This window comes from Budorcas taxicolor, chromosome 3, assembly GCF_023091745.1.
Source record: "Budorcas taxicolor isolate Tak-1 chromosome 3, Takin1.1, whole genome shotgun sequence".
Classification (NCBI taxonomy): domain Eukaryota; kingdom Metazoa; phylum Chordata; class Mammalia; order Artiodactyla; family Bovidae; genus Budorcas; species Budorcas taxicolor.
The window spans coordinates 94,148,869-94,167,315 of record NC_068912.1 but is presented as its reverse complement, the minus strand read 5'-3'; the positions used below and the strand labels follow the sequence as shown (position 1 = coordinate 94,167,315).

The following is an 18,447-nucleotide window of genomic DNA, read 5'->3' as shown; positions in this document are numbered from 1 at the left end:
ATCCGAGGATATTAACAGGAAAGTGGAAAGATAGCAATACAATGGGAGAAAATATTTACAGTCCATTTATCTGATATAAGGATCTGTTCTCTAGGTCTAGAATAAAGAAATCTTACAGTTCAACAACAAAAGACATACAGTCCAATTTAAAAATGAGCAAAAGACATGAAGAGACATTTCTCCAGAGAAGATACACAAATGGCCAACAAGCACTTGAAAAGATGCTTAACATCTTTAGTCATTCAGTTCAGTTCGGTCGCTCAGTTTTGTCAGACTCTGCGACCCCATGAACCACAGCATACCAGTATTCCCTGTCCATCCCCAACTCCCGGAGTTTACCCAAACTCAGGTCCATTGATGCCATCCAACCATCTCATCCTCTGTCATCCCCTTCCCCTCCTGCCCTCAATCTTTCCCAGCATCAGGATCTTTTCAAATGAGTCAGTTCTTCACATCAGGTGGCCAAAGTATTGGAGTTTCACCTTCAAATTCAGTCCTTCCAGTGAGCACCCAGGACTGATCTCCTTTAGAATGGACTGGTTGGATCTCCTGGCAGTCCAAGGGACTCTCAAGAGTCTTCTCCAACACCACAGTTCAAAAGCATCAATTTTTCAGTGCTCAGCTTTCTTTGTAGTCCAGCTCTCACATCCATACATGACTACTGGAAAAACCATAGCCTTGACTAGATAGATGGACCTTAGTTGACAAAATAATGTCTCTGCTTTTGAATATGCTATCTCAGTTGGTCATAACTTTCCTTCCAAGGAGTAAGCGTCTTTTAATTTCATGGCTGCAATCACCATCTGCAGTGATTTTGGAGCCCAGAAAAATAAAGTCTGACACTGTTTCCCCATCTCTTTCCCATGAAGTAATGGGACCAGATGCCATGATCTTCGTTTTCTGAATGTTCAGCTTTAAGCCAACTTTTTCACTCTCCACTTTCACTTTCATCAAGAGGCTCTTTAGTTCTTCTTCACTTTCTGCCATAAGGGTGGTGTCATCTGCATATCTGAGGTTATTGATATTTCTCCCGGCAATCTTGATTCCAGCTTTGCCTCTTCCACCCCAGCATTTCTCATGATGTACTCTGCATATAAGTTAAATAAGCAGGGGGACAATATACAGCCTTGATGTACTCCTTCTCCTATTTGGAACTAGTCTGTTGTTCCATGTCTAGTTCTAACTGTTGCTTCCTGACCTGCATACAGGTTTCTCAAGAGGCAGGTCAGGTCTGGTATTCCCATCTCTTTCAGAATTTTCCACAGTTTATTGTGATCCACATAGTCAAAGGCTTTGGCATAGTCAATAAAGCAGAAATAGATGTTTTTTCTGGAACTGTCTTGCTTTTCTGATGATCCAGCAGATGTTGGCAATTTGATCTCTGGTTCCTCTGCCTTTTCTAAAACCAGCTTGAACATCTGGAAAGTCACAGTTCACGTACTGCTGAAGCCTTGCTTGGAAAATTTTGAGGATTACTTTACTAGTGTGTGAGATGAGTGTAATTGTGCGGCAGTTTGAGCATTCTTTGGCATTGCGTTTCTTTGGGATTGGAATGAAAACTGACCTTTTCCAGTCCTGTGGCCACTGCTGAGTTTTCCAAATGTGCTGACATATTGAGTGCAGCACTTTCACGGCATCATCTTTTAGGATTTGAAATAGCTCAACTAGAATTCCATCACCTCCATTAGTTTTGACGTAGTGATGCTTCCTGAGGCCCACTTGACTTCACATTCAAGGATGTCTGGCTCTAGGTGAGTGATCACACCATCGTGATTATCTGGGTTGTGAAGATCTTTTTTGTATAGTTCTTCCGTGTATTCTTGCCACCTCTTTAACATCTTCTGCTTCTGTTAGGTCCATACTATTTCTGTGCTTTATTTAGCCTATCTTTGCATGAAATGTTCCCTTGGAATCTCTAATTTTCTTGAAGGGATCTCTAGTCTTTCCCATTCTCTTGTTTTCCTCTAGTCACTCGGGAAATGCAAATCAAAACCACAATGCAGTACTCCTTTATGCCTGCGAGGATGACTGTGAAAAACAGCAACAACAATGGAAAATAACAAGTGTTAATAAGGGTGCAAGAAAATTGAAAACGTACATTGCTGGTAGAAGTTTTAAATGGTTCATTCGCTATGAAAAACATTTTGGCAGCTCCTCAGAAAGTTAAACATAGAATTACCGTATGACCCTGTAATTCCACCCCTAGTATATATTCCAAAGTATTGAAAACAAGTATATGTACATACATTTTCATAGTAGCACTATTCACAATAGCCAAAAGGTGGACATAGCCAAAACATTCATGGGTGGATGGTTAAACAAATTGTGGTGTATATGCACAGTGAAATATTTTTCAGCCATAAAAGAGAATGAAGTACTGATATATGATATACTGATATGTCATATATGTATATATCATACATATATCAGAATGAAGTACTGATATATTCTCACCATGGGTGGCTCTTAAAACATGCTAAATTAAAGAAGCCATACACAGTAGTCACATATTCCGTGTTTCCATTTTTATGAAATATCCAGAATGCAGACAAAATACAGATTCATGTTGGAGGGGGGAATGGGAAGAAACCAGTTAATTAGTAAGGGAGTTTACTTTGAATGAATGATGGAAGTTTTGGGGAACTAGATAAGAATGGTGGTTGAAGAACACTGTCTGAATGCCACTGAGCTGTTCATTTTAAAATGGTTAATTTTATGTCATGAGAATTTCATTTCAATACATTTTTTTGAGTATAGCAGTTCAGTTCAGTTCAGTCGCTCAGTCGTGTCCGACTCTTTGCGACCCCACGAATCGCAGCACGCCAGGCCTCCCTGTCCATCACCATCTCCCGGAGTTCACTCAGACTCATGTCCATCGAGTCAGTGATGCCATCCAGCCATCTCATCCTCGGTCGTCGCCTTCTCCTCCTGCCCCCAATCCCTCCCAGCATCAGAGTCTTTTCCAATGAGTCAGCTCCTCGCATGAGGTGGCCAAAGTACTGGAGCTTCAGCTTTAGCATCATTCCTTCCAAAGAAATCCCATCTCCTTCAGAATGGACTGGTTGGATCTCCTTGCAGTCCAAGGGACTCTCAAGAGTCTTCTCCAACACTACAGTTCAAAAGCATCAATTCTTCAGTGCTCGGCCTTCTTCACAGTCCAACTCTCACATCCATACATGACCACAGGAAAAACCATAGCCTCAACTAGATGGACCTTATTCGGCAAAGTAATGTCTCTGCTTTTGAATATACTGTCTAGGTTGGTCATAACTTTTCTTCCAAGGAGTAAACGTCTTTTAATTTCATGGCTGCAGTCACCATCTGCAGTGATTTTGGAGCCCAAAAAAATAAAGTCTGACACTGTTTCCACTGTTTCCCCATCTATTTCCCATGAAGTGATGGGACCAGATGCCATGATCTTCGTTTTCTGAATGTTCAGCTTTAAGCCCACTTTTTCACTCTGCTCTTTCACTTTCATCAAGAGGCTTTTTTAGCTCCTGTTCACTTTCTGCCATAAGGGTGGTGTCATCTGCATATCTGAGGTTATTGATATTTCTCCCGGCAGTTTTGATTCCAGCTTGTGTTTCTTCCAGTCCAGCGTTTCTCATGATGTACTCTGCATGTAAGTTAAATAAGCAGGGTGACAATATACAGCCTTGACGTACTCCTTTTCCTATTTGGAGCCAGTCTGTTGTTCCATGTCCAGTTCTAACTGTTACTTCCTGACCTGCATACAGATTTCTCAAGAGGCAGGTTAGGTGGTCTGGTATTCCTATCTCTTTCAGAATTTTCCACAGTTTATTGTGATCCACACAGTCAAAGGCTTTGGCATAGTCAATAAAGCAGAAATAGATGTTTTTCTGGAACTCTCTTGCTTTTTCAATGATCCAGCGGATGTTGGCAGTTTGATCTCTGGTTCCTCTGCCTTTTCTAAAACCAGCTTGAACATCAGGGAGTTCACGGTTCACGTATTGCTGAAGTCTGGCTTGGAGAATTTTGAGGATTACTTTACTAGCATGTGAGATGAGTGCAATTGTGTGGTAGTTTGAGCATTCTTTGGCATTGCCTTTCTTTGGAATTGGAATGAAAACTGACCTTTTCCAGTCCTGTGGCCACTGCTGAGTACAGTAATATAAAAGGTATCAGAACACTCATCTGCTATTTTTCACACTGCAATTTATAATGTTACAAGGAGGGGAGTAAAACAAAATAAAAGTTTTAAACTAGAGTTTCAAAAGATCCAAGCCATTTAAAAAGATTGAATTAGAAAGTTTAACAAATGATGAGGATAAATGTGAAGAAAAAAATAAGCATAAAAGCAAACAAATAAGTTATCATTGACCTATTTCAACCAGAAGCTAGATTTTAGCATCAAGATGATATAAGCTCAGATTTATTGACTAGATACAAAATGGTGGCCGATGAGCTTTTCCATGTGAGGTTCAGAATTATCACCTTAAAATCTCTTGATAAGAATAAAGCAAAATATTAGTTATTTCATTGAAGATATGAAACATAAGTTAGTAAAACTAAGAAATAATGGAGTTCATATATTTATAGAGGAAAGCACTCCTTTGGATGTGGAAAAAGAAGACGGGTACACTTAAATATAAGATATTCTTTTGACTTAGAATTTCAGTGTATATATACTCTCAGAGAGTCCATTGGATAGAAGAAACTACTGTAATTAGGTAAACTAATTTTAGTCACTTGAGTTCAGTGCAGGAGTAAAAAAGACAAAATGAATGCAAAATGTGTCATGTGCTTGGGTTATAACACATATCATCTATAAAGTATAGAGAGAATTTTTGTGTATGTTGAACTTTTACTAATGGTGACTGATTTTTCACTTTGTCTCCCTTCATTCTTTAGTAGCTTCTTTGTCACTTTAATAAATAATATTCTCTTTTGTCTTTGAGAAGGTGAAGGAGCTGTGCTGTGTCAGGCACACCAAAAAGTGCCCATTCTTGGCAGAATAAGAAAGATAGCCCTCTTTTTTGATTGCAGATGATAAAAGCCATGAACAAGTCCAATGAGCACGTCCTGGCAGGAGGTGCCTGTTTCAATGAGAAGGCAGACTCCCATCTCGTGTGTGTACAGAATGATGATGGCAACTATCAGACCCAGGCTATCAGTATTCATAATCAGCCCAGAAAGGGTGAGTGTTTGAGCTGATTGAGGTCATGGAATGGAAGATTGATTGTACTGTAACTGGAGAGTGGATATCTCAACCCCGTAAACACTCACTGTCAGAATAGGTGAAAACAATTGATTATATTAACCTTTTGAAGCTTGTTCTGCAAGAATATGTTGACTACTCAGACTTAGAGGTGCAAATGGAATCTCTGTTATTGAGGGGAGCATCTTGAAAATACTGCCTCAGGACACTGACCAGCCCAGCATAGGTATTTGATGCATTGGCCCCATAGTGAGAATATGTTTAGGTAGATTTAGCGCTTTTTGAATGATCATACCCAAAGAGTGTTAATTAACATATTGACAGGATTCTGAAGGAAGCCTTCCAGGTTCAGTGGTACTCAGAATGTCGTCTCATCACTTAGGAGATTGTTAAAAATGAAGATTGCATCCCAGATCTGCTAAATCAGAGTTTGCATTTTAACACAATTGCTGTGTGATTCAAATACACATTAGAATTTAAGAAGTGCTGCTCAACATTAGAATTTAAGAAGCCTCTGCTCAACATTAGAATTTAAGAAGCGCTGCTCAACATGACATTTCCTAAAATGTCTTACCAGTGTCTATGGTTTTTAAAATATTCACATAAATAAATAAAATTTTTGCTTATTATTTTAGACTGAGAAACCTTGTATTAAGTAAGTTTAAGCAGATTTCTTTACTGCAGGACTTTTCAGAGCCTTTAGCGTTTTTTTTTAAAAGGAGGATAGTGCCTAGACCTTCCCAAATTTATTTGACCATAAGTCTTTTTCCTCTCAGAATATCTCCTAAAACTAGCTTTCTTTAGTATGCTTCATTAAGCACTTCTGTAGTAGACATACTACTTCTGTCTTTAAGGTATATTTTTAAAATCAGTTGTTTAGTAAAGGCATAAAAGGTACTGAGCACATGTATATTCAAATATAATATCTAAAATAGGTAGGTGACAAGTCTACTATGCTCTCTATTAGTCAAATCATATCTATAATATTTTAATAAGTTCTGGGTATCATTAATGTAGTTGGTGATATCTACTGATAAAACTAGAAGGTCTTTAAAGGATGATTCAAGGCCTGTGAGAAGTTTGAAAACTAGGTTACAGGAAGATCTCTTGAATAAAATATAAATGTTTAACCTAGAAAAGTATAGATTGAAAAAGGGTGAAAAATAGGTATTTCTATTTTTAAGATTCTCTATTATGTAGAAATAATATTTAACTTACTCTCTATAGCTACAAAAGACCAAAACCAGCACCAGTGGGTGAAAGCTACAAGGATCTAGATTTGGGCTCTGTTTGAGAGCACACTCTGTAACACTGAGAGCTGTCCAGAAATAGAAATGGTTGCCTTGTGCTATTGTGGGCTCCCTGTCACTAGGAGTCTTTGACAAAGGCTGGATGACCTACCCATTAGAGATGCTTTAGGGCCAGTGGGTAGGAAGTTGGAATATCTTAGTCTAATGTAAGATGTGGAGAAATAAAACAGTGTAGTGCAGTTTTATAAAGCAAAATGTAATTAAATATCCTTTCTTTTATGAAGAGGTGTTCATCTTTTAAATAGGTGTTTGTTTTTCTAAAAGGTCCACTTTGTAAATAAAATAGTTGGCAATCATATCTCCATATTCAAAATATATTTTCTCTTAAAAAAAGCAATGAACTAGATCTGGGGTCAGGAAACTTTTTCTGTGAATGGCTATATGATAAATATTTTAGGCTTTGCAAACCTGTGGTCTTTGTTGCCAGCACTTTGGCATCATACTTCAAAAACTGCCATAGACAATATATAAATGAATGAATATGGTTGCATTCCAATAAAATTTTATTTACAAAAACAAGCTGCAGACCAAACCTTAGTCTCGACTAGTAAGATTTCCTTGCTTCTTGACTGAAGGAAGCTCAAAACAAAATGGAAGAGTGTATCTTAAAACCTCATTCTCTAAGCTCTCATTAGTATATGAGTTATTGGTTATTTGTATCTGGTAGTGTATAGAGTAAGTGTTTTTTATTTCTGTATGATGGTTTGAGTTCCCAACTACCAAATATTTCATTATTATTTTCAGTTCCTCCATCTCAAAGTCTTTCTTCACTAACCTATTTCTATTGCTATTTTAGTGACTGGTGCCAGTTTCTTTGTGTTCAGTGGCGCTCTGAAATCCTCTTCAGGATATCTTGCCAAGTCCAGTATTGTGGAAGGTAAAGAATGGGTTATTTACTGCATGTACATAGTTCAGTCGTAATTATACAACTGAAAAACAAGGGACATTAAAGGAAAACTTGACACTTTTGCCATAGACTTCTGACTTCACAGAAGTTATTTATTCAATAGCATCTCACTGTACAGCTAATTAAGACTGTCATAAAGGTGCTTAACTCTCCAAAGAAGGGAGTAAGTGGTAGAGATGCCATGGGACACCAACATAAAGTTAAGAGATGGCTTTTCAGAGCTCTGGAATCAGGTATCCAAGGGGACATAGTCTGAGTTCAGATACAACGCTGGGTGCAAATCTGTAAATAAGTAGATGAAGTTCAGCCCCACTTATAAGTTTATTTTATTGAAAGTGAAAGTGAAGTCGCTCAGTCGTTTCCGACTGTTTGTGACCCCATGGACTGCAGCCTGCCAGGCTCCTCTGTCCATGGGATTTTCCAGGCAACAATACTGGAGTGGGCTGCCATTTCCTTCTCCAGGGGATCTTCCCAACCCAGGGATCAAACCCAGGTCTCCTACATTGTAGGCAGATGCTTTTTACCGTCTGAGCCTAGTTGATTTACAATGTTGTGTTAATTTCTACTGTAGAGCAGTGTAATTCAGTTATATATATATATATATATATATATATATATACACACACACACACACTCATTCTTTTTCATATTCTTTTCCATTATGATTTATCACTGGATATTTTCTTCCTCAACTATTCTTCTCTGTATTTTGATCTAGTTACTCTTGTTGTGTAACAAATTAATCAGAATTTAATGGCTTAAAGCAACTATTTATCACCCTCACTTATTGCGCTGGGTCTGCCCTTGACAAGGCAATGCAGGGATGGCTTGATCTTGCTCAGTGATGTCTGGGGCCTCAGTTGGGATGACTTGAAGGTTGGTGATTACTTGATGGCCAGGAGCTAGAATTATCTGAAAGTTTGTTGATTCACATGTCTGGGGCCGGTCTTGGGATGATTTAAAGACTAGGAAAGATGACTGGACCCCTTAACAATGGACTGTTTAGCATGCATTCTTGGGCTAGTTGGACTTCTTATATGGTGGCTTAGAACTCCAACCACAAGTATTCCAGCACAAGGCCAAAGCTGCATTGGTTTTATGACCAAGCCTTGAAAATCACACAGTTTTCCTCTGGTGGTGGAAGTGGTCATAAGTCTGCTGGGGGGAGAGGAGTTAGACTCCATTTCTTAATGGGGAAAAGGAAAAGGTAGCATTGTAGAAAAGCATGTGAGACAGGAGATGCTATGATTATCTTTGGAAAGTACAATCTGCATACAGAATGACAGATTTTCATTTGCACTGTGGCTCACTCCAGTGCCCTAAGAGCAGTTCTTCTGAGGGTGGATTCCTTTGTGTTAATTGAAATACATAGATAAACTTAACGTGTGTTAACAGAGATTGACTTTGATCTCCTTTATTGCCAAACTCAGTAAAACAGCAAGTGAAGAGCAAAGTATGCTAATATTTCGCAACTTAATTTCACAACTCAAAGCAGAAATATTCTATTAAGAAATTAAGAAATCTAGGAGTTAGTCATTCTACTTCCTCATCAAGAAATCTAGGCGTTAAATGACTGGTTAATGCCTTTGTAATCAAATATTGACTACCTTTAAAATGTGTCTTTACAAGATGCTTAAAAAGCACCCCTTAAATGTCAAAATGATCAACTGAACTGAAAGAAATCCTTACAAATGCAAAGCGATGTATTTAAAAAGTTGCATTTATGTTTTTGGACTGGAAATTTCTTAGGGCTTACATTTCACCATGTGTGTCAGCAGAGCAATTAGCTACCTATTTATGAAAATTTTACTGATGCTCTAGAAATTATTTCAGTTGACAAAATTATGTGTCAGAGAAGCAGGATAATTGCTCAGCATGTGACAGCTTACTCCCTCAATTTCAGTATTTTCCTTTAACTTAGGTGATAGCCCCCAAATAGTTATCATCTGTTGGCTCATGGTAGCCCATATAAAACATACATGGTAGATTTGCCTTATTGCCAGTCAATAAATGGAATTACTCCCCAGTTCGCTGCTGCTGCTTAGTCACTTCAGTCGTGTCTGACTCTGTGCGACCCCATAGATGGCAGCCCACCAGGCTCCCCCGTCCCTGGGATTCTCCAGGCAAGAATACTGGAGTGGGGTGCCATTTCCTTCTCCACCCCAGTTCACTAGTGTTGTTTATTCAGTGATTTATTTAACAAGCACTGGCACTCACTGTATGCAGTCATAGTAAAGTGAGTGATACAAACAAATGAATATGATTAGAGCATGACGCAACAGTGGAACCACAAACAAAATGCTCTGTGTATCCAAAAGAGGGATGTGACCATGTGGAAGTTTTCCTTTTGAGCAGTCTCAGGACAATCTTAGTTGTGCCTGAAGTGAAATCAACAGGCAGGTTTTTTAAGCAGGATCTATCTTGGCATTTGCTCCTCGTAACACTTTCAGTAAGTAAGAGGTTGAGCTCAAAGGACAAAACCTCTTTGTATCTGTCAGCTTTAGAGAACAGAAGTTTCACGTTTAATCCTAGAGGGATTTGCTAGATGCCAGGTACAGAGCTTCATCTGCCCCTCTCCCTGGCTTTGCACTGTTTCCATCTGTATTGTCTTGGTGCTGATTCTCAGATGGCGTTATGGTCCAGATCACTGCGGAGAACATGGATGCCCTGAGGCAGGCGCTGCGGGAGATGAAGGACTTCACCATCTCCTGTGGCAAGGCAGAGGCCGAGGACCCCCAGGAGCAAATCCACATCCAGTGGGTGGATGACGACAAGGACGTCAACAAGGGGTAAATGCAGCAAACGTCCCCTCAGTGGCGTTTCGTTATGGGCTGGCCTCTGGGTTTTGTCTAGACTGGCATTTTATTACTCTCCTGAAACCCCTGCCTAAGAAAAAGGACTGCTTTGTATTATAACATGGACTTTTAAATTTCTGGTTTCTTGGCTTAATTTCTGAAGGAGTTTCTATGCATATTTTTGAAGGGAAGGGACAGAAAGGAGCTGATGAAACACAACAGTCCCTCTAAAGTTATTGAGATAATAGTAAAACCTAAGCCTTTTTGGTTTACAAAACACTTTTGCTAATATTGTTTCATTTGATATAACAACTACAGATGAGTAAATAAACACCAAAAAGATAAATGACTCCACAAAGCTTGGAAGTGGCTGGGCTAGGACTTAAAAGCCACCTCCTTGGCCTTCAAATCCTATGTTCATCTCTAGAATATGGCAACTATGTTCTGATGGTTCAAGCCAAAACCTTGGAGTCATCTTTGACACTTTGCCTCACACCCTACACCTTAATCCAGCAGTAGAGCCTGTTAGCTTTCTTTGTAAACATGTCCAGAATCGTACTGTTACTCACTGCTCCTCCTGCCGTCATTTGGTCCGCATCCTCGCAGTAGGCTTCTGATTTCTTTCCTTGCTTCTAGCCTTGGCCTCCTCCCTCCTCCTAGCCTAGTCAGTTTCCAGTACAGCAGCCAGAGCAATGTCACCTCTTGCTCAAAACTCACCACTGACTTTCAGGGTCATTCAAGGTAAAAGCCAAAGTCTGTTAAAACTTACAAGCCAAAAAAAAAAAAAAAAAAACTTACAAGCCTTACACAATGCCCTGCCTACTCTCTTTATTTCTCGGAAACAGTATCTGGTTTCTTGCGTGAATATATCAGCCTTCTTCTGCCCTCAGACCTTTGTACCTTCACTTTCTCAACAAAGGCTTCCCTGGCCAGCCTACTACATTATAAGCCTCTCATACACATTTCTTCCCTTCTCCACCAAATACTTCATACTCCCCTTCCCTGCATTATATTTAAGGGTACCTATGACTCACTAACATATATTTTTACTCATTTATTTTATTATATTGGCCCTGGAATGTAGGATCCATGAGGGCAGAAATTTTTGCTGATTTGTTTACTGCTGTGTCATCAGCACCTAAAACACTGTATGGCACCTAGTAGGTTCTTTAAAAAACTGATTAATTGAATAAATATGTCAAACTTCATTGTATTAAGCTTTCTCCCATTCATCCTTCAGGCAATAATTCTATATGTGGGGTTTGGAAAAGACAAAAATGAATTCATGGTCCTTGGTGACAGGTGACTCAGTCTAGTTTTGAAGATAGTTATAATAAGGGCACCAAAGTATGGAAGATGCTCATAGAAAACTCTATAGGAGACAGACAGTAAAGATAAAAGAGAAATGAGGAACTCAGTAGAGGCCGCAGGGCAGGATTCCGGAATGACTCCTAGAGGAATGGCTGCCTCTGGAGCTGAGTCTGGTAAGATGGTAAACATCTGCCGCCCAGCTGTGGCAGAGTGGGCCTGCCAGTATGAGGGAATGGCAGGAGTGAAGGCAGATAGAAATGTTTCCAGCATGGCATACCAGATTTTTTTTAAAGAATGTTTTAAAACTTTTGTTATTGAACAAACAGAAGCAACTTCTAAATCAATGAGTATGTTTGTCTACTTTATAAATAACACTTTATCTTCTCATACTTCCTGGAAAATTTAATTTCAAAATCAGTTTGTGTTTAATTCTCTTATTATAGTTGGTTGTTAGATTGATGGTGTGAACTGATACGAGCAAGCATCTATATTATCACAACAAATTCTATAGTTATTAGGACAAAAAACTGGTAATCTGACAATCTGATGCCATATGGTATTGGTAGCTAACAACAAGTAGGTTGTCCCTTCCTACAACAGTGGCAACACCTTGGAAAAAAGAACAAGAACTCATCAGGGAAAACTCTCAAACCCAGGAGTTCAGTGTATAGTGTGTAGACAGAATGTTTTCTAGCTTGTCCCACAATGTCAGGGTATCCTTTCTCAAGAGAGTTCTTATCAACTAAGGCTGCTCTAGTTTTTATACTGTCTGATGAGTTAGAAATTAAACTTAACAGTGTTTAAATAATTTTAATTCAGTCAAATGTAGCATGTCCCTGATAGTCAACTTTAGGCTAAATTTGATCTATAGATATTTTATACATAGAGATTCGAAAACAAAAACAGGTTTGAAAGTTGTTAGGAAAAGTTCACAATTACTTTGACTCCTCATCAGATTGTGTGTACATCCACATATTTAAACTTGGTATATTTTGGAGGACACGACCATCAGATGTGGCCTTTCAATTCAGGAGCCTAGGGGTGCGATGCAGCACTGAAGGGAACTTGTTTCAATAGATAATATAGATGCACGTTCATCAGTTCATACCAGCACTGTCATAATTAACATACTTGGTCAAATAATTCCTTTAGTCTGTAAACACTAAATTCCTATGTTGTGTGTCAGACCACGAATATAGCACATGGAAATGAGTATATCATGTACCTTCCCCTTCGGAAGTTTGTGAGGCAGATACACAAACATGGAGAGCATGATGTGATGGGTGTGGTGGTGGAGCAGGGGAGAGCAGGGCTGGGTACAGGTCTGTGCAGTCACTGGAGGAACACAAGAGGAAGAGCAGACTTGGAAACAGTTTCTTTACGTTAAATAACCAGCTTCTGCCATCAGGACTCCTTTTCCATACATGTGTCCTCGGAATTATTTCAGTGCACAGGCCCCTCCCTGAGAGCTCTGTTCATGTACATTTTGGGGCAGTGGCTTCTTCTTTTGTGATGTTTTGCATAGGTGTTTTCAGCAAGGCACCCAGTGTATGATAAGAGAGAAGTAGTTCTTCTAAGAGCTGCTCCCATCGCTTGCCTTTGTGTCTGTTTTAGTGTCCTAAGTCCCATAGATGGGAAGTCCATGGAGTCTATAACAAGTGTGAAGATATTCCACGGATCAGAGTATAAAGCGAATGGAAAGGTCATCAGATGGACCGAGGTAAGGAAAAGGGAACTTGGCATTCTTGATCCCCACTTTGAAGACAACTTTTTACTTGGCCCAGAGACATTCTGGACTGATTCTGGAGGACAGAGGGAAAAAGTCTGTTACCTTCTATACTCCAGTTCCTGTTGGTCTGTCTTAGCTCACTGGGAGGAAGTGCACCAAGTGTGGCCTGCAGCAGGCTGATATCTCTGCCCCATGAACTAGCTTTTAGAGATTTGTTCACATTGGACCTCAAGAAGGGGTGCATCTCTGAAGAGTACATACTGTCTTTGCTGGATTCTTCAGAAAGCTAGGCTGGTTATGTTGCACTCACTTATAACTTAGATAACACTGTCTTTTAAAAATAGACTTATCTTACAAATAAGAAAACTAAAGCTCAGAAACTAACTTGTCCAGGATTGCATGGCAAATAAGCACTGGTAAAGTCCTGATTCAAACCCAGATGTGGCCGACTCCTAACCTGTTTTCTACTATATGTTTCTTAGAGCTGTATTAGAGGCTTACCCAGGGATGAGAGCAGCCAGGCAGGGACCTTGTATAGGTGTATGTGCGTGCGTGTGTGCTAATTTGCTTCAGTTGTGTCTGATTCTTTGCAACCCTCTGGACTGTAGCCCAACAGGCCCCTCTGTTCGTGAGATTCTCCAAGAATACTGGAGTGGGTTGCCATGCCCTCCTCCAGGGTATCTTCCCGACCCAAGGATCGAACCTGTGTCTCCCGCATTGGCAGACAGGTTCTTTACCACTAGTGCCCCCTGGGAAGCGCATCAAACAAATTATAAAGTTTATTTTTTGAGAATAGACAGGTAGGTCCTGGATCTCTTGATTTCTTTTGAAACTCATTTATACCTGTCTATAAAAATCAAGTATTAAATTATAAGATCTCTAGGATTTCTGGAAGCTTTGAAAGTCTTAATTTTTTTTAAGAAGTTCTGTGACTTCTACCTTTTCCATTTTACACACAAGGTAACTGAGCCAAGGGAGGATAAGTGCCTAGTAACCCAAGTTTACTAGCTGGTTCCTGACAACACAGAGATTAGAAGTTCTTGAGCTGTTGTTCCAAGTGACATCTTTCATACCAGACTTGGCAATTTTATATGCAGCTGAGTGGTTTTATCTGCTTGCTTTGTAATGACCATCTGCTTGACATATCTTGAGTAGTCGAAGGTCTGAACATGTGAATGTCTTTATTGCTTACACCGTAGTTTGACCTCTGTTCCCTCTTCTTTGCTCCCCACTAATCCCTGAGATAGGGAGATGAGAAATGAGAAAATATATAATGAGAAAACAGTCTCAGGGAGGCCAGGTGACTCTGTGACTTGTCTAATGCTGGTTGCTGGCAGAGCAGGGACCAGAGGTCTCCTGACTCCCACTTGAGAGTTCCGTCTATCGCTTCACACTGCCATCTTCACTACTGCATCGGGCAACAGGCTTCAGAGCTACCCCTCTGCAGATTCTTAATCTAAGCTGCTGCTTATATTAAGCCGTAAGTCAAGTATTGGTATAGAGAAGCATTGTATATTTACTTGTCTGTGTCTTTTATGTTTTGCTTTTTAAAAAATTTTAAATGTATTTTTTATTTGAAGGATAATTGCTTTACAGAATTGTGTTGGTTTCTGCCAAATATCAACATGAATCAGCCTATGTTTTGCTTTTATATCATTTACACAATAACCAGAGAAGGTAGGTGCTTCCGATTTTACAGAGGCAAATCGGCATCAAGAAGCCAGAGGACTTGCTCATGAGCCTCCTCTGTGTGATAGGACTCAGGTCTCAGTTCCAGATCTGCTGTGCTTCCGCCTGCGCCTAGTGCAGTGTTCAGTTCACAGACAGTGACACAGCTTTGACCTTCGCAGTGGCAGAGCCATGTGTGGTAGGAAGAGCTCTGTCTGTGATGAGAAGCAAAAGACGCAGATTCTCACCTGTGCCCTGAGCAAGTGCCCTCCCTTCAATGAGTGAGCAGTAATATGCAGGTGTCGGGTGATGTGATCTATAAGGACTGCTCTCTAAGATTCTAAGATCATTTCCTTTAGAAAGTTGCCCACATATTAGGGAGTCCTTTTAGAAGTACACAGTGTAAAATATAAGCCTCTCCCGGATCTGAACAGGATGTACCATTACCACGCGGCCATGGCTTTAGGGAGATCAGTAAGTGGTAGCTACCATCCTGTGGATGCAGAGACTGTGAGAGGCAGAGGCTGTTTCTTCGATGTGAGATGTCAGTGCCCTGCTTTTCTTGGTGTGTGTGTGTCTGGTCTTCCTGCACGTCTCAGGGAGTCAGGGTACTCGTACCCATGAGCTGGTGCACTCATTTCTTCCCACATCTCCTGGACACAAGCTTGAAAGTCTCTTTTGTTTGGGGAACAGGTGTTTTTCCTAGCAAATGACGACCAGCACAGCTGCCTGAGTGATCCTGCAGATCACAGCCGCCTAACGGAGCATGTTGCCAAGGCCTTTTGTCTTGCTCTGTGTCCCCACCTGAAGCTTCTGAAGGAAGATGGAATGACAAAACTGGGACTTCGTGTGACCCTTGACTCAGATCAGGTAAGAATCTCAGCCTCTGAAGCAGGTCTTGGGCAATGTCTGTTTTCTGACACCCGAGTTTTCTTCCTGCAACCCAGAGAGTGCAAGTCTCTGCACCTTGGGCCTGACCGGATGCAGTCTTTGGCTTTCCCTCTGTTGGCAATACAGCTGGGTGTGCTGCTTGGTCCGTCTCTGAACCCCGTGAACTCTGGCCTCCTCACCTGAACGTCTTGCCTTGTCGTTCTTTTTCGTGTGGGGTAAGAAGTGTGAGGACCTGCCGCCCCTGTGTGAATGACATAGGGGCCACCCTGCCTCCTTTAGAGAGCAGGTCCCAGGCTGTCCCATCTTTTGTTGTTTTCTTAGTCCAACTACAGCAGGCTTCTGCTGACTGGTCTCTGCAGGTCCACTTCTTGTGGTTTTCTTACTGCCAACACTGCCATGCTAGTTCGTGGATATGACTTGAACCATTTCCCCATCAGTTTCCCTGTCGGTGCGGGTCTCCTGTGGCCGGGCCTTCCTCCCTGTCTCTCACTAACCTCTTTGTGTGCTCCGTGTAGCCACAGTCCAGTCTTGAGTGCAGCCCGCCCCCACCTCCTGGTCCCAGCGCCTCTTGTGTATGGCCTAGCACTCTAATCTCTCTGCATTTCTTTTGGATTTTATTTTTTATTTATTGTTTGGGGGCGGCATGTGGGATCTTAGTTCCCTGGCCAGGGATCGACCTGGGGTTCTCTGCATTTGGAGTGCAGATCCAGGGAAGTCGCTCTTTGGGATTTTAGATCCCTGTGACATGCCCCAGTGCTCCTGCTTTGATGCAGTTGTGTTGTTATCAGGGAAGATGTGAAAGGTCTTATGTTTAGCTCCATTTCTTGACTAGTCATCAATCAACAGATAGTTATTTCCTACTTATGGTCTTGCCCAGTGCTTTACTAAGCATGTCAGGGTAATACCAATGAGTATTACAGTCCTTTCCCAAATGGTACTGATAAGCTGACTGGAGAGAGAATTACTTCACATAAAATAAGAACCAGCACTTTTTTCTACTAAATATGTGGGGCCCTTGAGGGCAGGAGCTCTGTTTACATTCATGGTTGAATTCCTGTGTTTGTAGGTGTTTAAAAAATGGTATATGGAGAAATGGATGGAAGGACAGGTGTTCAGTTCCTGCTGTGTTAGGGAGTTTACCCAGTATATTTCTCATTTTAACTTCCACAACCAAAGGTTTATGTACTGCTGCTGACATTCCACACCTCTCTGTGCCCCCACCTCCCTTCCTGGGAAAGTGAGACCATAACAGGTTAATTGTCTTGCCCAGCATCTCACAGCTACCAGGTCCTAGGGGCAGGATGAATATATGATAGGATGGTACATGACAGTTCCAAGGAAGAGAAGTTTGTGTTTACTGCCAGTGTCTGGCCCCTGGCTAGAAAGGACATCTCCTTTCCTGCTCAGCCTCCTTGGCCCTCAGCCCTCTGGAGAGATCTTCTCTGTCCAGTAACCTGTCATCCCCTTTTTTCCACGGTGTAGGTTGGCTATCAAGCAGGGAGCAATGGCCAGCCCCTTCCCTCGCAGTACATGAACGATCTGGACAGCGCTCTGGTGCCGGTGATCCATGGAGGGGCCTGCCAGCTCAGTGAGGGCCCCATCGTCATGGAACTCATCTTTTATATTCTGGAAAACATCGCATAGACAGAGAGGACTTCATTGTTTTCTGTTCAGACCTGTTGCAACAGCAGTCATACCCAAATCATTTGCACTTTAGAACTGGAAAATTAAGCTTTTGTTAACACTATTAATGGAGGGTGGGGTGGGAGTGGGGGTTTGGGGTACTGGGGAGGGAAGGGGTGGTGGAGGGACAGATGTTCCATAATTCTAAGTCTTCTATGCATTGTCCACCAAGATCTGGGCAGCTTCTGTTACTGCACAAGTTATGCTATCCTTGCAGCTAATCCCCTTCTGTTACTGTTTAGACAAGAATTCTGCTCCTCTGTTTTAAGACTTACTTTTGGTCTTGTGCTCAGAAATGCTCAAATGGGTACAGCCATCACCAAGGGTGGGTGGGAGGGCAGAAGGGAAATAAAAAAAATGAAGCATCAGTCTTGAACTCTTTATACAGAATTGATGTAAAAAGGACAAGTTTCACACTGATCTTGTCCCAGATACAGCAACCTCACGAAGTCACATTTATTTATTTTCCCCCCTAGATTATTCATGAAGTGAATCAAAGACCCAAAGGATTATCTCTCTTCTATCCAAAGAAGGGCGACTCAGTATAAATGAGGTCACTTGAATAGTAAAGCCGACAGATTATACCCAAGACGTTTGTAGTTATAATACACACTAGAAACATTTTATGTATTTTTGGCATCACCACATGGCTTACAGGATCCTGGTTTCCTGACCAGGAATTGAATCCTGTGCCCTGGCAGTGCAAGAGGGGGGCTCTCCACATGGGAGGTGTTTAAAAAAAATATTTTACTGAGAAATAATTTAAACTTCCAGGAAAGTGGCAAGTTAAAAAAGAAAATTCTATGTATGCTTTGCCCAGATTCACCTGTTACTTACAGATTAATTTGTTGGCTTTATCAGTGTTCCTTTCTCTCCTTTTCTCTCTCCATAAAAAACTGAGGCACTTGAGAAGTACATTGCATACATCAAAGTCCTTCACCCCTCAGTACGTTAATGCTGACTTCCTACAAATA

The 18,447-nt window shown here is 41.0% G+C and overlaps 1 protein-coding gene across 4 annotated transcripts in view; it reads left to right on the top strand.

The window, feature by feature from the left end:
• Positions 1-17,527, top strand: part of ZFYVE9 (zinc finger FYVE-type containing 9) — a 121,424-nt gene extending 103,897 nt beyond the window's left edge. For all 4 annotated transcript variants that reach the window (XM_052636791.1, XM_052636790.1, XM_052636789.1 and 1 more), the window contains 6 exons: positions 5,008-5,158; positions 7,286-7,366; positions 10,023-10,185; positions 13,117-13,222; positions 15,593-15,769; positions 17,273-17,527. In XM_052636791.1, coding sequence (XP_052492751.1) covers positions 5,008-5,158; positions 7,286-7,366; positions 10,023-10,185; positions 13,117-13,222; positions 15,593-15,769; positions 17,273-17,434 — 840 coding nt within the window. In that variant the 3' untranslated portion in view covers positions 17,435-17,527. The remainder of the gene's footprint in view (positions 1-5,007; positions 5,159-7,285; positions 7,367-10,022; positions 10,186-13,116; positions 13,223-15,592; positions 15,770-17,272) is intronic.
• The last annotated feature ends 920 nt before the right edge of the window (positions 17,528-18,447 follow it).